Genomic DNA, 24,421 nt, shown 5'->3' with positions numbered 1-24,421 from the left:
CGATGTCTAACCTGAGTTCATGTTCTAGATCTCTACTGATAGTAACTAGGAAGTGGTTTTCCTCAGTGCCTCCAGAACATTCCATTTGTGTGTTATTATCATGAATTTCTGTATGACACAAATAAATTAGAAAATCAAGTACCATATTTTTAAACTAATATCTGAAATGACAGATCCCAACTGTGCAATCCGTTTGCCAGGCTGAATTTTTAGCTCCATCTTCAATGAATAAAAAATTAGATAGAGTTACAGAGAATAACAATCATGAGCTGTTTTCTTTCACAAGACATGCTGAGTGTTGGCTTCAACCAATTCATCTCCATTCAATCTATTTTCTGTTCTAGAATTCTTGACCTGCAGTCTAAACTAATTATTGCTGTAGACGTTGCCAAAGGTATGGAGTACCTGCACAGCTTGACCCAGCCAATCATCCACCGAGACCTAAACAGGTATTTGGCTTTCCTAAATGATGAACTTATAACTCTGTAGTTAACAAGGAGCCCAACATGACTTGGTAAGGACATGTTTTAGATTTATCTTAGGTTAGAGTTTTCTGCATACTCTCTGAAAGGGAATAGGTCACTGCCATTGTGTCACAGAAATATAAAGCTGTATAACTGTTTCTCAGGGACTATCTGAATCTATGGAATGTTCAGAAAGATGGCACTGTGCATAAGATGTGGGACATGATAATGTTTCCATCAAGGATAACTGTGCCTCACAGAAGATATTTTCTGGCCTTGCTGACAACAATACTTTAGGCTGCCAACCAGACAAAAACCCAGCACCTGTGATTATCTACGGCGCTTGGAATTTGATAATGATAATTAAAAAATAAGTTGCATATTTATGTACTTAATGCACTACAATTTCTGCCATATTTTATAATTTCATCATATTTATTGTAAAACAATACAGCATGTTATGCTGTCAGTAGCCTCATGTGTCTTGTATCGACTGCATCTCTTGGCTGTGTCATCAGGCCACATGTATGGTCTAACCAACACCACCCAGACTTGTGCATGTGCACACACTGTGACACAATGTCCTCATCACACTGACAGGAATGCCTGATGTTAGGAAGTATGTGACTGGAATTATCATGCCAGTGGTTGGGCCAGTGAGTAACCTCGGTGACTATGAAGGATGTCCCCCTGTCTCATACAAAGCTGGGATTAGAGGATCTTAGCTGACATGTTCCTTGGTACTGCCATTTTGGTATTTTTGTACTCGTAAATTCAGCCAAACCACAGCAGGATAGTTACCTAGTTTTCATGCAAAATGCTTTCATGTTGAATTGAGCATGAGACAAATATATAATCAAAGTTCTGCACAGAGCTGGGACCCCAAGAGGTTTCAATGCTTTACTTAAACAGTGAAAACTTTCTCTGAATAAAGTCTTGGTACAAGCCGTGGCCAGTATGCAAAATAGAGCAGTTTTGACTGAAGGCTGAATGTTGAAGTGGAAAACTTCCTTCACTTACCCACTTCCCACTGCTGAAGAGTCAGACCCACAGCAACGTCAGAGGGGCCCCCAGTCTGCTGCACAGACAAGTAGACAGTCACTGGTCTGTCTGTTCTATACCAACAACTCCCACTTCGTGACTGTGAATGAGAGTCGTATAAATCATGGATATCATTTAAAACTTTTACATATTAAGAAATCACTTTATTTAATCACTTGATCGACAACCACGTGGGCATGGGCTATGCTTAGAGCCAGTTCCATTTGGTGCATTTCCATGTGAAAAATGAAACTTACATACATCCTACTCTCAAACTTCCCAGGAGATTTCACATCATAACAGAAATAAAAAAAATACTTATCCAAATATATTTTAAGCAAGTTAAATATATTTAACATCAAGCTCTATAAAATATAAGCAGTGAAATTTTTTATAAAATTCAAGAAAGAATGTTAATCAGTTCAGAGGAGTTTAGAGATAGCTCCATGGATGAAGTGACATATCACTCATTCCCTAGGGATGAATAAATCTGGAAGAGCATCCCAGGGGTAGGGAGAGACTTATCAAATAGAGATCAAAAGGTGAAACATATGTAGAGGAACTATAAGGAGCTCCCTTTTAGTGTACAGGATAAAAAGGTGTGCATGTGTGTGAACACTGGGAAAGAAGTAGAGAAATTAGAGCGAGAAATAAATCGGTGCGTGCGGGACAAGGAAGGCTGGTTCAGTGCTCTTCTGCCAGCAAGAAGGAGCCCTGAGGATGTTTCTGCTGCAATCACAGACCAGAGGTTTTGTTATGGAAAGACCAAACTGTCTGGTGGATTCTCCATGAGGATCCAGTCAAGAACCTGATGAGACAGTTATTGCAGCAGTCTAGGCAAGAAGTTAATTAAAAACAGGAGAGCAGTAGTAGGAAGTGAAATGAAAGGAAAAGATAGGCGTGAAAAGCAAGAAAGAGAAAATGAGCTGAGTAGAGTTGGTAGATTCTAATGTTGGAAGTAAATTGTATGAGAACTTATAGTTTCTTAGTTTTAAGAACTCATGTCTTCACTTAGTTATTAGTTCTTTTTTTTTTTTTTTGCCTTTTCAAACTTACTTATTCTTTGAGCTTTAGTAACAATATTTAGGGAAAAGGTTTCAATGGGGAACTGACAGTGAACTGGGGACTTTGGGCATGGAGGTTATCACTGTCTGTTCCCATCATCTTGTGTGGAAGCAGAGCACAAGTGGCGGCTGCCAATGTCCTCCAGCATTCCTTCCCCAAGTGTAGCCTATTGCCTTGTCAGTAAATGTAAGTTATTAGCATCAGCTACTCAGTAGGACCGAAAATATAAATATTGATTAGATATGAAAATAAAACATTTATTAGATAACAAAACCAAGCTTATTTTACCTTATTTTTCCTGAGTATAATCTAACCATAGAGCTTAAATCTTCCAAAACTCTTCAAATTTTATGAAACGTGCATAGGGACCTGACTCTTGTATCTACTTTTGAAAACTCTTTTCTACACATCTTCAGCCAACAACAATAAAACTTTGATTTTTTTATATTTATGTAGATATGACATTGTACATGACTCAAAGTCACATGCTTCATACACCATGGGGCTTACTACAATTTATTTATATATACAATAAGTCATATACTAAGGAAACAACTAAATCTCCACTTTGAATAGGACATGACTGAGGATCGAAATGATTTGAAAGCAGCTTTCAAGAGAATCTAAGCATGTAAAAGTTCACAGTGTAGTAAAAAGCTTGCGTAGGATGCAACGCTAGAAAAACAGGCCTGGATCTTTTCTAAGGATACACACTTTGCAATTCCTCAGTATTCAAGTCTCCCTGGAACAGGCAGAGGTGCTCAGATGCCAGCTTGCCTTTGAATTGATATGATTGTTGATTGCTTATGGTTTTACCTCCCTAACTGCTCCATACATCAGATGGCTTCAGGGTCAGAGAGGTTGCTCTCTCCTCTGACCGGCTGAGATCGGAGCCTTGTATTCATATGTGGAGATTGCTCAATCAAAGTATGTTTAGATAAATTCTTGAGGCATTAGGGATGCCACTGTAGTAATAAAAAAGGGGTTTTTTTTAAAGTGGAAGGGTTAATTTATACAATTATGCCTATTTCCCAATAGAGTCTTGAGGAATCACTCAATGGCTTTCATAATTATAAAGGAAGTGGCTGTAGGAGATGGCTGACCAACCTGCAGAAAGGCGACACTTCCATATTGAGGATGGAGGTTGTTAGTTCAGCAAAAGAAAATAGAAAACTACTTTTCTCTTGGCCAGAAAGATCTCTCTGTGGCTTTTTATTATATCCTTAACATTAATTTCAGTCTTCAATATATACTAAAGAGAAGGTTCAAGGGATAAGTAAAGGTTATATTTTCAGTAAACACAAGAATGAGGGAGGGGTGAGCTGCCATGTGTTTAACAGCTGCAGTGCACAGGAGAGCTCTGCTTAAGAGGTGGCTGTGCTCTCATGGAGCCTGTAGTGTTGTTTATCTCCATTGTATAGACAATGAGCTGAGGAAAGAGACCAATCTAGAGCCTCCTTCTTAGAACAAGCCTCACTCTACATTGTAATGGAACATAGAGTCATCTCAGAAGACAGAGAGAGAACAGTTGGTAGTGATGGTATTTGTCATGATTAACTTTATCAAATGACATCACTTAAAATCAGCTGAGGAGAGCTCAGTGAGGATTGTCTACTTCTTTGGCCTGTGCGTATATCTCTGGGGATTGCTTTAGTAAACCGAGAATGAAGATGGAGCCCTCCACAAGCAGTCTATAGAGTTTAAATATTTTTAAACTATTCACAGTTTTATTCAGGAGTGCTCTGATTTCTTAGGGATCAACTTAAACCTTAACCCAATTTACATATTCATTTCACGAAACTGGCTCTTAAGGTCACAGTTAACAGCTAAGGGCTTTAAAACTTTGTGCTTGTCTGTTCTCTTGGACAAGGGTATTTCTAAACTGTTAGAAAATGGTGACATCATGGCAAACAGATGTGGATTAAATGGGTGGTCTTCTCTCCAGATAAGTCTACTTTATCCTTTAACAGCACCATAGGAACTGTGTGTGTGTGTGTGTGTGTGTGTGTGTGTGTGTGTGTGTGTGTGTGTGTGTTTTGCACTACACAGATATGCATCTTGTTCTTCTTACCTCATTTATTCTCTTACATAGGAAAGGGATTATAAAACTACTCTATTAGGTTGGATATGGTGGTGAATACCTGTAATCTCAGGCCCTAGGAGGTAGCTGTTGGATTATGTTAAGAGGCCTGGGATGAATAGTTTGAGGCCAGCTTTGGCTGCATATTGAGACCCTGTCTTAACTGAAACAAAATGAAACAAAACAGAAACCTCTACATCACATTTAACAAATATTTCTTCTCAGAAAGTAGAACTAAATTGTCTTCAGTGTAATTCTAAGGACTCTGCTGGCATTTTGAGAACCATCTTATTCCAGTAAATATAAAGGAAAAATTACAGATAATTTAAAAACAGAAAACTTTCTGGTGATGAGTGACAGGTCATTTAAAAAGACAAGCCTAGTAAGGGCTAAATGCATTTAAATAAGTTTGTGAAGATTTTAGGAAATAACAAAGAAAAAAGGAGAAAAATTTAATAGTTGTTTTTAACTTGACATGTGCATTTGCCTTTCAATTGAATACAAAATACAAAACTGCAATTAAAAACCTCAACAGTCAAACAAAGTAATTTATTGTTTTTCTAGTTATCCATCAGGCATGGTCCCTGTTTGCAGGGATGGAATCTGATGACTGTCCACTACAGTTTGTGGTGATACAGAAGGATATTAGCATTTGTGGACAATACTGTCTTGAGAACTCTAATGCCCAAATACAGACCACAGAAATGATTCTGGCGCAGGTATCTGAAGTCCACAGGACCCAGTGGACACGTATGAAGCTGCTGACAGCTCTGGCTTTGTAGATGTCTCGTTTAAATCCGTCACCACAAAAAGGTCTTTGAGATTTTCCAAACCATGTTTTTTTTCCTAATCCTTTCTACTTTTGAACTGCTTATCAAATGTTTCTTGAATGTTTGAGATTATCAAGAGCTTCTGCTAGGCTACGGTTGTGTGTGAGAATGATAGACACTAGAACTTTTCTAGCAGAATTTAGAACATAAAGGAATATATCTAAAACTTATGAGTATCATATAGGATCCCATACTTTAACAGACTTGGAGATTTCAATCATAGAAGGGCTGATTCTGAATGCCTCAGGTTGAGCTTGAGTGCAAGACAAATTGCTAAAGTCTTATTAATAAAAACTTATAAAAAAGAGAGAGAGAGAGAGCCAGGGATGGCAACTGAGAGATCAGAGAAGCAGAAAGAAGCCAACCACATTCTCACCGCTCAAAAATCCTCAGCCCAAGAGACAGCCACTTCCTGTATACCCAGGCCTATGTCCTTTCTGTCCCTGCCATCTCACTTGTTCTCTCCACCCAGCTACATCACTTCCTCTTTCTGCCCAGCTCTGTCACTTCCTGTCTGTCTGTACAGACCTCCAGACCTTTATGGTTAACTAGTGCTGGAAATAAAGGTGTGTACCACCATGCCTGGCTCTGTTCCCAGTGTGGTCTTGAACTCAGAGAGATCAGGATGAATCTCTGCCTTCCAAATGTGAGGATTAAAGGTGTGTGCTACCATTTCCTGACTTCTATGTTTAATATAGTGGCTGGATTTTTCCTCTGATCTCCAAGTAAGCTTTATTTATTAGAGCATAAATAAAATATCACCACACTTGAGGCTGTGCAGATTTGAACAAGAACAATGACTCGTTTCCATGATCACATAAGCACTGTGATATGGAGCTTTGAAAATGATTATGCTAAATAAAATATGGTTATTTGTTCATCCTACCAAGGATTAATGCAGAAGTCAGAGATGTGTAAGTCCTTGGTACATGTGCCAGAGAGTAAGTTCCAAGAATCATCAGTTTCTAAAGGTTCATAGCCTATACTATAGATGCTGAGGTACAGTCCCTGAGTGACAGTAGAAGTTTCCGAAGAATGTATATTCTTGACAAGCAGCCAAAACAGAGGAAATGTTTCCATATCAGATACAATTCATGGATATATTGAGGGTCACAGACCACAGAAGAATGCAGAATTTGATGATGACTGAATATATCTATGCACAGCAGTGTTTCAGGCTTCTGATGTTCCAGAGTTTGGAGCCATAGCAAGGAGTTTGCCAGTTTAGGAGTCTTTGCTTGGAAACCCAAGCACAAACGTGCTCAAACTAGCTTCTGTGAGAGTCACTGGGACCAACGCTTAGTGAATTTGGAGTATCTGGGATTTCAGATTTCTGGCTTGGGGATGCTGAATATGCAATGGATTCATATGCATAAAGATGCATGTGTATGTACACATATGTGTTATATATCAATTAACAGTAAATATATACAGTCCTGTTTGCTGTGATGATTCCAGTGCTTAACAACTGTGGTTTTGTATTTTCCTGAAAATGTCATGGTGTCATTTGTCTTAATGACTGAACAAAATTCCATTGCATATAGGTAAAATACTTTCTTTACCCATTCATCTTCTAATTCAAACATTAGTTAGGTTTGAAACATAAAAATGCCTTTGGGAAAGTGGGGACAGATGTTCCTGGACCAGAACATGGTCCAAGTAGCAAAGCATGTGACTGGCTGAGTGCCAGAGCATGAGTTGCATTTTTCAATCTAAAAGACTCAGTCACACATCCATGTAGCCCACATTAGACAAAGTATATGCACACTCTTCATCTTTAAGAGAGAAAGTTTAAACATAGACTATGACTTCAGCATTCAGAGAGCCTCACTGTGTCACACGCAGCAGAAGGATACCTCAGCCATTCTGCACAAGTCACTCTCTCTTCTGTGTGAACTCGCTCATATTTCAATGTCTGGCCTCCACTCCAACACACACTTCTGACTTTGGAAACCTATGGATTTGTCCTCAGCTCCTAGAACTTGCAGAAAAAACCATGATTTTCCTCTGACTCTACTCATTATCTAAACGGAAGTTCTCCACCTGCCTCATCCTGCCTTCGTGTGGATGCCCCGGCCCACCACAGTCCTCACTGCCCAGGCGCAGAGGCCGATTATGTCACAAGTACCCTCAGCATACTGCATCGGCTTAAGCTTTCACAACTAGGAACAACTTTGCAACCTGATTCCCAATTTCCCTACTGCACTGTCGTAATGCCACAAGGCCTGAATAGTTAGCTCTCTGTGCATCCACAGAAATAGCTGAAATGTCCTCTGAGGGCCACTTAAATTCCTTCCGCTCTTACCTGCCCCCATTAGAATGATTCATTTAATTTTGACTACGCTCACTGGTTCTAAAAATAGTTCTCTTATGCAACACCTCATTAAGTACCTTCCCTTCAACACTAAACTCCTTTAAATCTGAGGGGTCATATTGATGTCAGTGTTCATCCGTTGTCCCACTGGTGTGGTGTTGTCAGACCTGCCCCAGTGGATCTTTTGGGTAAGTGGCATCAGAACCTTGGTTCATCTATCCCACCTAGATCCTCACTCCCACACTGGAAGGTGGGTTTTAAGCCACATGTGAGATTATTGTGTCTTTCATAGAGCACCGAAAGTTCTGAGCAGGAATTCTGTGATGCAAAAATCCACATTGTGTTTGACAGAAAATTTCAGTGTTGTTTTTCTAAGTGATTTGTTTTGCTCCTTTTCCTTAACACAACACAGCCACACCCCAAGGACTTCCAGGCCAGCGGGTAGGGGTGCTTTCCCTTCTTGGAAGCTCCTCTCCTTCCCTCACTGGAGGGTGCCTCTCTCTGGCACGCTTCCCTTAGGCTGAGCTCACTGACCTGCAGTTTTCTACTGTTGCCGACTCCCTCTTTGGCTGTCTTCCATTCTCCAGAGACCCAGCCTGTACAAAGGCTTTTGAAAATGTCAACAAAAGCTTCTCTCTGTCTGGCCTCATTTCTCTCTGCTCTTGTTTCGTAGGAGACTCGGCGGACGCCTCCTTGGTGCCTTGTCGATTTCCCGAGCAGCTAACCTTTCAGTAATGATATTAACGCTGCCTCTGGCATCTCTGCCTTTCCCACTTCATCATTCTCAACCTCCACATGCCGAAATGCATTAATGTTGGATTCTGAAGATGCTAAAGTCTCAGCACAATGTGTGAAAGGACCCAGAGTCAGAATTAATAGTTAAAAGCAGGCATTATGCTTGATAACAGGATAATTCTTTCCTACTGATCACATTTCCAGTAGCTAGCATAGCATGAATTTGACACAGTAAGACAGACAGACACCAGTCAGTGAATGTGTAAATAATCTCACCTTGTGCAATCTTCTCTAACCTGTGTCACTGAAACTTTCCTTAACATAACTTCCAGGTAACCATTATATGACTTCTTGGATTTAAGTGAAAGAATATATTAGCAATTATTATCATCGTTCTAAAGGAATATTTTACTATTTAATAAGGTTTTTTAAATCATTACACTTTAATTTTGTAATAGAGGGGTGCACATGATGCAGTGCACGTGTAGATATCAGAGTACCAAGTATCAGGAGTCAGTTCTCTTTCCACCGTGTGTACCTGGGATGGCACTCCGGTCGGTAGCCTTGGGGGCAGTCCATGAACCCCTGAGCCGTCTCTTTGTTACTACTTCATATTCTTCAGAGTCAGGTGTGCTTCTGGTTGTCTGCCTCCTTTCTGATTGTATGGCTATGGTTTTGCTTCTCATACTGTAGACGGATAACTCTCTCCGTAAGCCTGCGGGGGACGTGTGAACTGCACATGGATCTTTTCTGTGAAGAATGGGAAAAGGGCCCAGATCACATTCCTTCCTCCATAGAGACCTGCAGTCGAGCTTTCCAGCATGGATTACATTACAATCCAGTTACAGAGACTCATAGCTGGGCAGAATTTGAGTTATATGTGTCCAGGGTCCTCCTCAGTGACTCTCCACAGAGCTCATTCACACAATGGTGATGCCTACCTTTTCCTTACTCGGCAGCTGGGTGACAAACGTCATGGTGAAGAAGAGTCATCAGAAGTACGTTCTAGAAGTCAGCAAGACTAAGCCATGTTTTTGTAGAGACTATGTGGGGCATCAGCATTGATATACAGCTTTCCTTCCCAGGGGCCAACCAGCTCACTCAGCATTACAGTTCAGTAAACATCCAAGTTAATGTGAAGAAGGCTGTTCTGCCCCTCACTTCATAGAGACAGGAAAGAGGAACTCCCCCCAGCCCAGCCTCCTGAGCCTGGGAGACAACTAGCTTTGCAGTCCTCCATTGGTTAGGCCTTGGTGCATCACATGACTCACTTGACTTTTTTTTTTTTTTCCTCTCTGATTCAAGTTCTTCATGAGCACAACAGAGACAGTGTAGACTATGTGTATCTGTGTTCACGGAAATACCCTTGTGGTGAGTGGTAGAGCCAGGTCATAAATTCATTAGAGAAAGTTTCCACAAAAGAAGTTTGCTTTTAATCGTCAAATCAGAAAGCATTCATCTTAAAAGGATGAGACAGTTTGTTGTAGAACCAAAATATGAGTGGCCATGGCCTAGAAATACAGATTTAAAGCTCCTAAATTCTAATTTCTGGGGTGATAACAGATTCATGGCATTTTTATAGTAACAAAGTAAAGTCATAAATCAAGATATTTTTAAGACATTGGTGGAAACAGCAATTCAGCCACTTACAGGCAAAGGGGAAAGTCTCTGCCATCAGCCTTGGGTGTTAAGACATCCTGGCCCCCAGTTAATGGAAGCGAGAGTTCTGCTTCGATCTTCCTGAATGGATTTTTCCTTACAGTTATGAGTTACACAAAGGAATGGGCAATGCATATATGTTCAGGCATGTGTGCTAGCTCCAGATAGTGTGGCTGTACCTACAACACAGCAGCTCTGCACAATCACAGCAGATCGAATCAGCCAGACAGCCTGGGAGGTGTTTTACACAGGTAAGGTTCCTCCATTCCACCTGACACAGGGAATGTCTGTCCATTTAAGTTCTGTTCATTGCAAGCAGATGGAGAGTCTCTCAGTATGGCTGGTTATTTGCAGAACACCCAGGGTCACCTTCATGCTGAAGGTGGAAGGTTTTGAGGTGACCAGACAGTTCAGAGACATCATACTCCTTTTCTAAAAGGTTTATTGTTACCCGCAGCAGCTGGGGAGAAGATCAGGGCAGCCTCACAGAGTGCTCACAGCTCTTGAATGCTGCAGTGGCAGTCTTCGTATCAATTACATTTAATGCTTTTCCATGAAGAACTGTACTCTCAGTCACTAGACCCTCCTCATAGAAGGGCTTTGAAACCCTACAGAAGTTGGTGAAAGGCACCCGGTGGTACGGATGAGACAGCCAGGACTCTGATGAAGTTTGCCTTCTCTACAATGAGGAAGGAAACCCTATGTCTGAATTCTTAGAGTAGCAGCTGGCTTTCATTAGTCCATTCAGAGCAAAGGGTCAGGGTTCTTGGGTGACCCCTTTCTTTGAGATTGGAGCACATTTTAATAGACTTCTACTGTGTGCGGTCTCAGGAAGGCTCGTCCTCCGGAGGCCTTCTGACTCAACAGGGCTTTTGAAGGAAACTAATGATCACAGACATCTTCTAATTCTTCCACTTTCTTTAATTTCTTTTTTCTCATTTCACATAAAGAATAAGAAAGATACACTGATCTTCTGTTGGATGTGGGTGGCCTTGCGGGCAAACATTTCCCACTGAACTCTTATTAACCTTGACAAAGTTCCTTTTGTATCCTAAATATGAAGCTAATGAGCTGTTAATTACCAAACTTCTTCAGCTCTGGAGCAGCAGGGAGACAAACTAAGAATTTCCTTGTGGCTTCATTTTTTGTCTTTTTTGCTTGGTACATCTCCATCTATCTGAAAATACACCTGGCAAAGATCTTACCCTGGGCTGTTTGTTCCTGACTGATTCTGGTCTACCTCTAGGAATCCCACCCCAAAGATGCATATCCCTCATGCTGATGTGAATCTTGGGTTAACACACCCAAGTTAAAATCACTCTGGACACTAGTGTATTCCCTACTGGACAGGAGATTCTCTGTTAGGGCAAGCACTGTGTATGTTATACTGTTCTATCCTGAGTACCTTAGTAGGCATTCAATTAATAGTGTCAAATGCAATAAAGAATTAATTATAGAACATCAAGGGTCATAGAGTAATATCCACCAATGTGTCTGTGCCCCAACTGTCAAATTCAGTGTTTCCCATGTCCTATCTAGTTACGTGTTCCTAACTTTGAGGGTACTTTTAAACAGGAAATGGATGGAAGGCTTAAGGAGATTTGCAGAATGACTAAGGCAATAAAGTTTGTGATGGGCTAAGTTTGTTACCCATGTTGTATAGTTATATAGTCCAAAACACAGGTATAGATTGATATCTAGTCCCAGTTAACCAGAACAACCATGACAGAATAACAATACAATGTACTCAACAGTGTGCCTCATTTTGCAGAATTCAGAACAATCATAAGAAAGCAATTCTCACTCAATATAAATGTGGTATTTCATGATATGAAAGTCATTCTTTTGCTTAATTACTATTGGTATTGTATAAATCACTAGCCTAGATATTTTGTGTTAAGGATAACTATATACCTATTAGTCACTAAACTACCCCACACACAAAAAAAGTTGAATAAAACAAACACCCAACAGTGAGAAACAAAGGAAAAGTGATTAGTAGTTCCACTGATCTGATTTTCTAATTTTCTCAGGTGAAAGTTAGTCAAACAAACTTATTGTATAATGTGGACATGGCTCAAGGCTATCTGTTAATTCATAAGCCAAAAACAAGACCCTAAAACCCTAGTGATTTCCAGTCAATGCTGACCATGTAGACTTGAGCCAGCACTTGCTTTTTCTCAGTCAATTGATTTTTCTTCTCACAGGCAACATCCTTATTTCCTAACCTGCAGCATTTCTGTGCCTGACTGGAATATTTCTGCATGTGATTAATGTTTTCATTTGACTTTCAATGAGGTCTCAAAACAGTTTGGCTTGTCACAGTCAAATTATTTAAATATTCCTGTGAAAAGAGTGTGGGAACCCAAATCAGGTTCCTGTGAACCTGCAGAAACAGTAGCAATGCTTCCCCCACTTGTTATGTTTTTACATCTAAATTAATCAATTCAGAATGTGTCTTATGGTAATGCTTGGTTTCTTGAGCAAAGGGATTATTGAATGTCTTTAATGGAAATTTTTAATTTTTTTACTAAGAAGTGACTCTTCAAGAAGCATTTTTGTTTCCTTATAAAATATTCCTGTGGTTTCAACAACACACATGTATGATACCTTCTGAGCACAGATAAAAGTATTCATTTTCTCAGTCATTCTTCACTCTTACAAATTGATCAGAATTATCTAAATTATAGATTCAAGTGTGGCCACAATTCTCTGGCTAAATGTTACTTTAGACATGTGAAACAAAAATTACCTAGAATAAGATACATAATGCATATATGCATACATACATAGAGATATATACAGATATATATACACATATGTACACATATACAGATGTACATATGCACATGTATATGCTCGTATACATACACATACACACATGTGCATATATGTGTGCATGTACGTGTATTATAGTCTTGGAGAATCAACCCTAGATAGCATATGATAAACAAGCACTCAGACACTATGCTGCACACACAGTAACAGCCTCAATGCTGTTTGAAAAGCTGCTGATTAACCTATAGCAGACAAGATTAATGGTTTGCTGGGACTGAAGGCTAAGAACTGGATGAGTTGTTAGAGGGTCAAGGAATATTTCTGGGCTGGAAATGGTACCATTTGTCTTGAGACCATAATTTTAATAGTTTCACAAGATTATATATCTGCTTAAATTCATCAAATTACAGCCTTTCAATAGATGGAGTTCCTCCTTCTAACATGAGTAAAAGATTAATTGTCTAATGTAGAATACAGAATGCAAACTCTCTAAAAGGAGATATGCAAAGTTATAGGAATTAGAACTGTTCCAGTCATGAACAAAATGTATTTGACCTATTCATAACCTTAAGGAAGAGGAAAAGTCATTTGATAAATAATCTCACTTTGGATATTAAAACAAATTCCAGCTAAAGAATGGTGAGCATAGATAATTGGAGAACTAAAAGTTTTCTCAAAGGCCATCAATGAATCTATACTCATGTCACACACTCAGGTAGATGTCTGATAATGTGTTTAGCATCAAGACTGTGAACAGGGACAGGAAGGAAGAGTGAGCACTTCCTTGAAAAATGGATCTGCCCTCTGTCCACTTTCGCAGGCTCCGATATGATGTTAGGGATGTTTAGTGCCAGCTTCTATTGATTATCCAAATAAATACATTGACGAAGCAAAAGGCATACAGTGTCTATGTCCCACTACAAAAACTGGTGGATTAAAAATCTGTGACCTCATAACTGTTGCTGCATAGTAAATATAATATCTGAGAGTGAACTGAGGTATCCCCAAAGCAGCTCATCCATCAAGTGTGTGGTGTTCAGTGTGCTGCACTAAAATGGCTGAAAAGGCTTCCCTTGTTACAGAACACCGATGAGAGAATACATTTGTGAGATCTAATCAAAACTGATCCAGCAAATAGTTTATAATCTAGATGATAGAAGTGAGGACAAATAGACACGATAGCTCAGGTATAAGAAACACTTCAGAAAGTGAAAGGATGTACATCAAAGTAATCACTGCGGAAAATAATTCCATTTCCACCCTGATCTTGAAGGTCTGTTTAACCCAAATTAAGAGAGTATGATGAGATAATTCAAAATTAGTTCACAGAGGGAAATTATCTATAAAATAAACACATTGAGAGTTAGGAAGAAAATGGCTCAGTGGATAAAGTGCTTGCCGTGAGCACCTGAGGATCTGAGTTCAATCCCTAGAATCCAGGTAAAAAAGATAAGTGTGGCTACACATACTTGTGATCTCATATCTGGAGAGTTAGAAAAGTAGATCCATGAGACTCACTGGTCAGCCATGATAGCCTACTTGGTGAGTTCAGTAACTTGTCTCAAAACAAACAAACAAACCAAAACAATAACAAAAAATTTTTGCATAGCTCCCAAGGAATCCCAGGATGCAGAGAAACACGTTTGCTTGTGTATTTGCACAGACTACACTGTGTGCCAGCTCCTCTGTTGCCTCTGCAAACACTGGGGATGCAAAACAGGTCTTGTCTCAATGGGGAGTTGCAGTCTTGGAAGATTGATGATTTTAACAAGGAACATGCTGAAGTATTATTGAAAACAGATTAATAGAGCCAAATATGGAGTCTCTAGTGCCATTATACATGAGACATAAGCCAGGACTGGTCTAAAATGGTAGCAGTGTAGACAGAGAAGTCAACAGATTTGGCAATGACTTCCACGTAGACTCCATCAGGTTGCTGGTGAATGCATGTAGATGATTCTGGGAAGATAAGAGCTCAACAGATGAAGACAGCATCGGTGTGATGTTAGTTGGGAAAACATTTTTGAAAGCAGCCTGGAGGTACTACAGCTATTTTGAACTTGAAGCTCCTGATATTTAAGAAGAGGCCTCAAGAAGGCTGTTTAATGCAAATCTTAAGCACAGGGGATTATCTCATGTCTGAGAGTCTCAACAAAGAGACGGTTTTATAATCTATGGAGTGAAGGAGATAGTCAATCATGAGAGAAGACCTAAGATAGAAGTCAGCACCATCAGAGAGACCAAGAAGCCCTGAAAAACAGTATGGAAAAGCACAGGGAAACAGGGTCTATGGAGTTAAGAAAGAAATGCTTTAATTAGTCAAGAGCTCCTCACTGTGCTGAAAACAATGGAGAACTTGAATACAATGAAGACAAAAACAGTGTCCTCTGTAATTCAGAAAACAAGAAATCACCTACACAACTGAACTAGATGTTCCCAGTGCATGGTGGGCACCTCTCACAGCCAACATTATCACTTAGAAAGTGCCTCTCAGCCTTTATCTGCATGCCTTAAATATTCCATACTAATTGTAACTAAAACCCATACAGTACAGTTATTCCATTTTACTTCTGAAAAAATAACCATCCTTCACATCCATCTGATTTACAGTTGCTAGGTGACTGTTCTGGTATTGGGATATAGTCAAACCAATTGTAGCCTTGGGTCCTTTCTAGTATCACTGCATTGCTACTGCTTTCCAATTCAACTCAAGAATGTTGGTAAGTAGAACAGATAATCTAGCAAGGAAAATGTTCAAAGGAAGCTTTGAAGTCTTAGGCAACTGAGAAATGAGGGTGCAGTTGGAGTGCTGCATTTTGGGAAGGGCTATGCAAGATAGGAGTGTTGGATCCTATGTAGCTAGTGAACTACATGGCAGAGAAGAACTCAGCCATGCATATAGTGTCCTTGGAGTTAGATTGGGAACTAGAAGAGGGAAGGTGCTGAATGACAGTGGATTACTTAGACCTGGGACCTGATGGCACACTCTCACTGCTGAGTCCTTGGCTATTCTCAGATCAGCAGAATGGGCATCCTCAAAGCCCTTGGTCTAGTCCCCACCCAAGAGGTCTGTTCTGGAAAATCCATCCATCCTTGTTGCTTCAATTTCTTTCTGGAATGGACTCTTTACAAATGAGAACAATCCTCCCTCTCTGGTTAACTCACTCACTTGCCTTCCTGCTTTCCTCATTCTTCCTACAGCAGGTTTCTTCATTTTTATTTTTCTGAGACACCCCAATAAATGTGAATTGATATCATGACCTAGTACCACTTGAAATGTGTGATTTTCACTTTTTATTATTTTTTAAAACAAATGGAAGGATTGCAGAGGAGCTCATCAGGGAAATGTTTAATTTGAAGATTTAATTTTCAGAGCTTGGAAACATGATTAAGTATACAGCAGTATACAGCTGCCTCCTGGAATGAAATAGACGGATCACAGCTAAGTTTGGGGAGTACCTGAGCATAGACACAGACCATTCATAGCTATCTCCCTGCATTCCAATGGGCATTGTAAAGACATGGAACACAGTCCTCACTGAGACAGTAAATAAGAAACACATAACTCTCATCACACCAGTTATCAGCAAACAATGCACAATGGAGCATCCAGACACAGGTGAGAAGGAGTGGACACCGGCTTCCTATTTCTTTTATTCTCATAATTGCAAGACAATTTTCTTCAATTACATTGGAGATGATATCAGGGATAATTAAAACTGTAGGGAAAGGAAGGCATAATGGGTTAGATGGGCATAGAGAGGGACAAAAAAAGCTTAAAATAAAAACCAAATTGTTTACAAGCATTGTCTCCGAATCAAGAAAACTGAATTTTTTAGTGAAAATAGAAGCAATTACACAGACCAGACCTGCTGCTTCCATCAAGTTGGAAATAAACAGAAGGTAACTTTGCGAGGGGTGGTGGGGGAAGGCCCGCCTGTGCTCATGCACAGGGAGCGGCTGGTGCACCCGCACCTGATGAGTGACCGGGGAGCTTTTCTCTCTTAGGCCATGTTTAAGCAAATAAGCTGAAACAAGTGAACTGGGATGTTTTTACAAAGCCTCCATGTCTACTTCTTTTTAAATGGATAATAGAAACAATAAACAAAAACTGACTTATTTATTAACAGTATTAGCTACTTTTCTATTGCTGTGATGAAATACTATGCCAAGGCAGCTTATATAAGGAAGGGTGCATTTGTACTTGTAGTTCAGGAAGTATGAATCCACCTTGGCAGGGAAGCATGGAAGCCAGGGTCAGACATGGGAAGCTGGGAGCAGACTTCTTCAAATGCAAGCAGAAAAGCGGGGAGGTTGAACCTGAAGTGGTGTGTGGCTTAAAACTTCCAAAGCCCACCCCCAGTGGCACACTGCCTCTAGCAAATCTGCACCTCTTAAACCTTCCCAACAGCACCACTAACAGGGAACCAAGTGTTCAAACACCTGAGCCCAGGGGGCACATTATTATTCAAACCATCAAAGTGCTGTTTGACCAGGACGAGCTGTGTGAAGCGGTCCGCGGTCAATTGTGGCCTTTAGTCAAATGGTGGTCCATCAACGGTGTCATGTAACTGGAGACAAAGATCTTTTAAGCTAATGGAGAAACTTACATGTAATCTGCTGACACAGTGAGCTGCTTCTACTATGTATTCAGCCAACTGCTTCAGAGTCCAAGATCTGTGCTCAGGGCATACGTACTCAGGGCATAAATCATGTTAAAATATGGTGAGAGACAGAGACCCAGTTCTTATTAATAAAAACAAACCTGGAGCCAGGTATTGGGGTCAATGCTGGAAGATCAGAGAAGCAGAACAAGCCACGGCTTCCTCACCTAGCCAATTCCTCAGCTGATCCTGTTTCCTCAGACTAGAAGTCTCTGAGTCCTCATCCAAATGGATCTCAGCTGAACTGCTGCTAAAAGCCGAAAAGCTTAACCAGCTCTAGTTCCTAGTCTTCACACATTAAATACCTTTTCTGCTTTCTGCCATCACTTCCTGGGATTAAAAGCGTGAGTTACTATGCTTGGCTGTTTCCATTGTGGCCTTGAACTCACAGAGATCTGGATGGATCTCTGCCTCTGGAATGCTAGGATTAAAGGCATGTGCTACCACCACCTAACCTCTATGTTTAACATTGTGGCTGTTCTGTTCTCTGACCCCAGATAAGTTTATTAGAGTGCACAATATTTTGGGGAACACAATACCACCACACTCCTATGTGTGGATCTCCAGTTCCCCAGCACTAGTTATCAGAGACTGCCCTTCCTGTGGTGGAAGTCTTTGGTGAGAGCCTGTTGACTGTAGAAACCTGGGTTTATTTCTGCAGCCTTTGTTCCACCCCATTGGTCCACATGCCTGTTTTGATGCCAGTGCTATGCTTTGGGGGGCTACTATGACTCTGTAGTATGCATTAAAATTAAATATTTTAATGCTTCCAGCCTTATTTTTGGGATCAAGATTTCTTTGCCTATTAAAAAACAGTTCTATATGAATTTTAGATTGTTTTTATAGTTCACTCAATAATGTCATTGGTATCTTGATGGGGATGGCATTGAGTCTTTAAATTGATTTCAGTACTTTGGCACTAATTCTTTCAAGCCAAACCATAGATCTTTCCACATTTGTGTTTTCTCAGTGTCTTTCACAAGTTACCACAAAAGACTTTCATTTCCTTTGTTAGGTTCATTCACTGGCATTCGTCATTGGAGTCCAGAAGAGCTACTAATGTTCTGTGTATTGTATCTGTATACTGCTGGTTTACTGATTCATCAGATTTAGTTATCTTTCTCAAGATCTTTAAGTTTTCCTGTTTATAGAATCATCTCATCAGCAAACAATGATAATTGGACATCCTCTCTTGCTATTTATAGTTCCTTTATTTGGTATGTGTGTGTGTGTGTGTGTGTGTGTGTGTGTGTGTGTGTGTGTGTGTGAGAGAGAGAGAGAGAGAGAGAGAGAGAGAGAGAGAGAGAGAGAGAGAGAGAGAGAGAGAGAGACTCCTCTTGTTACAACCTTCCATGCAATGCTGACTAGGAGTGGCAACAAGGGAGCTCCTGTCTCATTCCTGGCCTTACAAAAAATACACTTGGGCCTTCACCATCTCATATTATGTTGGTTCTGCGTTTCTCATAAGTGGCCCTTTCTCGGATAGCCATTATCAATAACAGTACAGTGGGCCTTCTAAAAACTAATATTAGGCCTACCTCATGATCCAGGATTCCTAATTCTAGATCTATATGCTGTAGAAATCAAATGAGATACTGAGGACATATAAGTATCCACATGCCCAGCATTATTCAAAAGAGAACTATTGGATCAGTCGAGTTACCAATCAACAATGAATAAAGAAGGCATGAAAAAGAGAACTATTGGATCAGTCGAGTTACCTATCAACAATGAATAAAGAAGGCATGCCATGCACACAACAGAGCATTGTTCACCCATGTAAAAGTAAGATAGATGGAACTGGAAGTCATCATGTGGAGTGAAATGAACCAAACACAAAAAATAAGTCTATCTCTGCTCTCTGTCTCAACATATGGAAACTGAAAATAACATTCTGAAAGAGAAAGAGAGATTACTAGGGACCAGGCATGGATATGATCAGTGTTTATTGTGTTCATGTATGGAAATGTCACACTTAACCTCATTAGTTTCTGTATTAATGCATGGTAATAAGGATTTTACATCTCATGTCAATAGGTAGACACAATAGGACCCATCTTTGTTTCCTATAGGCTACCTGTGATTTTCTATGGTAGTTAGCCTAACACTACAGAGTTTTCATTTGCTGAAATTAACCTTTAGACACCTGTTGCCCCCATTTGAATCATCATTGTGTAGCAGTGGTCTGCCCATACCCGGTTCTCCACAACTATACATTGACACCTTTAATCCCAGCACTCAGGAGGAAGAGCCAGGCAGATCTCTGTGAGCTCGAGGCCAGCCTGGTCTACAGAGTGAGATCCAGGACAGGAACCAAAACTACACAGTTTTGAAAAACCAAAAAGTAAAAAGTGAATAAAGCACAAAAGAAACTTTCAAATGTAGCTCAATCAATATGTGCTTATTGGACACAGATGGAGATTCAGATGTCCGGATGAGTGCTAGAAAAGGAGACAGTGTCTTTAGTATTAAAGTCCTCAGTAAAACTGTTGGACTCTGAGGGTCCATCCAATAAGAGGGTGCAGATGCAAACTGGTAAAAGTTCAATGAATAATTCTACCATATATTTTTTCATTATAGTATTTTCCATACATTTGAAAAAAGAGTATAAATATACATAGCTCACATATATCTAATCTGCAATCTGGAGAAAGCTGAATGTGAGTCCAGATTGAGTAGCTAGATGCACTTTTAAAGCTGTAAATGGCAGAAATTCAGTCAGAGCAGTTTAAGCAAAACAAGAAATAGTTCCCATTTAACGTGACTCAAAAATTCAGAAGTAAACATAGTGGGAGTGCATCAAGACCTGGAACTCCAAACGTCACCATGAAGCCTGTCATCCGTTCTCAGCTTTCTTGCCTCATCTCTCCACTGCCATTGACTTCATAACAAGTCCCACCACGAAGTTGATCTTATGGTAGAACCAGAACTTCTGTTCATACATCCCACCACACACCCTGCAGATAACATCTGTGGCTCTCATTGACCGAGCTGTGGTACATATTCATTCTTAATTCAGTCCTGAGAGACAGAAAATCATGAAGTTATAAATATTCAGACAATTCGTGAACCACTGTGGAATCTTAGATCTACCCAAACCTCAGGAACTACAAATGAGGAGGCGGAATATCCAAGTAAAACTAAAAATCTATGCATGCATGCTAAACAGAAAAAAAAATCAAACAACAATTGTACATTCCAATGTACAACCCAGGCAATAACTCCAGCAGCCCCTGGGGGATCGTGGCAGCTGGACTGGACATCAGTCTAAGAAAAAAATGTAGGATGACAGAGATATTTCCTGGGCATAATAGGTTATTCACAGTTCAGTAAGAATTAATTGTGAATTTCTTATGCTCCATGGGAAGAGATTCCCACCTGATTAAGATGGGGGACTTGTCCATAAGGAGCCCTGAATCTACAGAAAGACAAAATTGGCTAGTAATGAGCTGGGCATGGTGAAGAAACGGAGGATATCACCGACTTCATGCTGAGTGGGGAGGGGTTCATAGGCACATGGTGTGTCGTGTGGGACTTCAAGAAGTAAGAATGCTTGACTAGAAAACTAAAGCCAACTGCACCAGTGACTAAAACAGGCCAATTCAATCACATGTTAAGACACATCTGCTCTCCCTGCTGAGCTTGGGCAGAAGGCACAGGACAACAGGAGGTGAGAAGCAAATGATGATATGGCAGACATCAGCCCTGCTGGGCAGAGGGAGGCCTGGAGTCTGCAACAGAGTGGGGATTTATACAGAGATCCTCACTGGCATCCCAGACCACTCAGATGGATGTTCTCAGGACCCATAAACAGGAGATGAGCTGATTGAAATGTGGAGTGGACCCACTAACACCTTCTGGTGAGAGAAGGAATGGGAAGAAACTCAGTTCGTTGAGAAGACATCTTAGGGAGCCCAGAACTGGACCCTTTCAATTTCCTGACACAAGAGGAGAAAACATGAGATGGTCTCTGGGATTTTAACATCTAAGAGGAGGGGATTTTGCTATCCCTTAGCTAAGGGAGGTCAAAGGAGTCAGGAAGTTTGGGAGTTCTAAATTCAAGATTCACTTTTTTCCTAATGCCTAGCAGTTTTGATAAATGTAATACTGAACAGCAGAGTTTAGGTTACTCTCTCACTGGGAGAAAGTGAGCATGAGGACCCTTTTCCACCCAAATGTAGCTTGAATGGAGTAGTAGACAAACATCCTTGTGTAAATCATTCCTATTGTATGTGTGCACACATGCGTGCGCGCGCGCGCACACACACACACACACACACACACACACACACACACACACACGCACAGAGATACATGCACACACACTATGCAACAACAAATGCATGTCCTAACAAGCTTTTTATTTTGTATTGAGCTAAAGAAAAGATTTTTTAAATGCATTCATAGCCGAAAGTAAGATACTTTAAATGTTTTTTTACTTATTGGTTTTGATACTTAACTCTATACCCTAGCCCATTGTTATTCACAGGAGTGGTGATGCTTTAACCACAATTAGTGGGAAGGTACGTGCCTGTCTGGTTTTGATACAAAGGAAAATGTATACAAACAGCTGCTCAATCATCTGGCAACTCCCACCATTCAGTTAGAGGGAGGCCAAACATTCTGTACTCTAGGTGAACACCTTTGAAAAGAGCAGTTAATGAGCTGCAGAGGGGGTATTTTCAGAGTGCTGCACTCATTTCCACAAAGGTTCTGGAGTGGCAATTGCTCAGATACAGCTCTCTTATCAGGAGGTTGAAAGGTAATAACAGTTAACCCAGAGGACATGGCTAAGGAAATCAGGCATCAGATATGACGGGTTTCATCTTTCCCACATAAAATCAAACAAGGAAATTTTACGCAATTACTTTGTAACCCTTCTGATGTTGTTTTTATAGGAAATTCTTCAACAGGAGTCTCTCTTATGCTAGGCTTCTGTCCATACACACTGCCTCTAGTGCAATTTTTCTTCCATTCTTACTATTTCTACCACAGACAGTACCATAATAGTAATACAAGGTTTAGGTGTATAGATTGAACAATAAATAATAAGCTTCAATTTGAATCACTCAGAAGTTTCATCCTTCATATTCTATGTCTTATTTCTTTATTTATAATAACTAAATTTGCCCCATCATAAAGAATTCTCTAAGTATGGTTATTGAAAGCAGCTTGGAATCAAGTGATCTCACCCCTGCATCAGCAGGCTCCAATCATGAGTCTTGTATTTCCAAGTAGATTCATATTCAAGACCTGTTTAATGTATTTCCTTTTGGAAGGAGGTATTCTCGGTAACTACCTAAAGTGGGACTAACAGGCACAGTTAAAACCACTGAAACCTGTCAACACTACACTTTGAGTTCAATTCTATACAGCAAACTGGGGTAGACCTTGTTCTGAATTTTCTTAGTTCTCAAAGAACATTTGTTTCCCTTCTGCACAGCTGCCAAACTTTGAGCTTCTCATTACTAACTTAATTAGACACCGTTGACATAAAGGGGACTTCAAGTCACTTGATCTACACACTCAAAGAAGTAGCACATTATTAGGGGGCGGAGGTACTGTGCTAGGTGTGGGTGCCACCATACAAACAAGGTGAAAGTAAATGGGTGGGCAGGCACCTTTGGCAGTGGCAGATATTTGGATGCACATTCCTGTGTGAATCCCAGCGAGCTCACAGGCACACTGTGGGAACTGTGCTCCTCCACAAGCCCTCTTGTACTCATCCAGTGAGAAACATCACTGAACGGCTTGGCTGAGCTCCATGCTAATCACATTCCTGTGGATAATGAAGAGTAGCTGGTTTTGAAGCTCCCTCCCTCGTGCTGTGGGTTGCCTACATCCTATGCTCATTACCATTTGAGTGGGGAACAGAGTCTTCCCCTGTCTTTTTTATGTCCTATCTATTTAGTACTGTGTGTCTGTTAACAGCCTGGCTCCCTCCCCAGCGTCATCGCCCTTGAGCTACACTGACGGCTTCAAGCTTCTGAAGTCAGGAAATATACAAAAGACTGCATGCCTCACCTAAGAATAAGGCCGTGAAGAACCCAACTCCCTTACCTCCGCTGAGGCTATGTCAGGATCAATACTTCTCATGGCCACGATAGCTGTCCAGAGTCATCACTGTAGGAAACAGGAACTTAATGTTGTACAGCTACTTGCATGTGGCCCTTATAGTTACTCTACCTCTCCATGCCTGTACAGTCACATATGGCTTCATAGCTTAACATTCTCTTTATCACTTGGTTATGTGCCTAGTTAGTAAGATTGATGTACATATATCTGCTTTCACTTCTTTAAGATATTTTCCTAGTCATCTTACTGTCAACTTGATATGCCTAGAGTCACCTGAAAAGGGAGTCTCAACTGCCCAGATCAGATTGTCCTTTGGGGATATTTGGGGGAGATTATCTTGTTAACTGATGTGAGGGTCTCAGCCCACTGTGGGTAGTGACACCCCCAGGAAGTTATTTCTGGCTAGGATGACTAACAAAACCAGCTGAGCATGAGCCCGGAGGCAAAGCAGCAAGGATTCCTTATGGCTGCTGTCTTGACATCTCTGCTAGAGTTCCTTCCCTGTCTTGCCTCAATGATGAATCATGACCTGGAGGTATAAACCAGATTTGTGCCTTCCTAAGTAAGAGGCAGGAGAGGCAGGTTCTAGTGGAAGCCTGTTGGTCACAGGGTACACCTTCATAAAGGATTAAGTCATCTTCTTCATGTCTTCTCTCCTCTGCTTATAGGTGTGAGCATTTTTCTCACACTCTTTCCATCATTATCTGCTACCCCAT

The 24,421-nt window shown here is 40.5% G+C and overlaps 1 protein-coding gene across 10 annotated transcripts in view; it reads left to right on the top strand.

Moving 5' to 3' along the window:
- The window catches only part of Tnni3k (TNNI3 interacting kinase), a 263,899-nt gene that overhangs the window by 112,856 nt on the left and 126,622 nt on the right, over positions 1–24,421 (top strand). For all 10 annotated transcript variants that reach the window (XR_013052441.1, XM_042280190.2, XM_076575282.1 and 7 more), the window contains one exon: positions 345–449. Coding sequence is in view for 9 of the 10 variants with exons in the window: in XM_042280190.2 (XP_042136124.1) it covers positions 345–449 (105 nt within the window). In the remaining variant the exon portion in view is untranslated. The remainder of the gene's footprint in view (positions 1–344; positions 450–24,421) is intronic.

Source organism: Peromyscus maniculatus, chromosome 6, assembly GCF_049852395.1.
Source record: "Peromyscus maniculatus bairdii isolate BWxNUB_F1_BW_parent chromosome 6, HU_Pman_BW_mat_3.1, whole genome shotgun sequence".
NCBI lineage: Eukaryota > Metazoa > Chordata > Mammalia > Rodentia > Cricetidae > Peromyscus > Peromyscus maniculatus.
The sequence above is the reverse complement of the archived record's forward strand: the minus strand, read 5'-3'. Positions and strand labels throughout refer to the sequence as shown.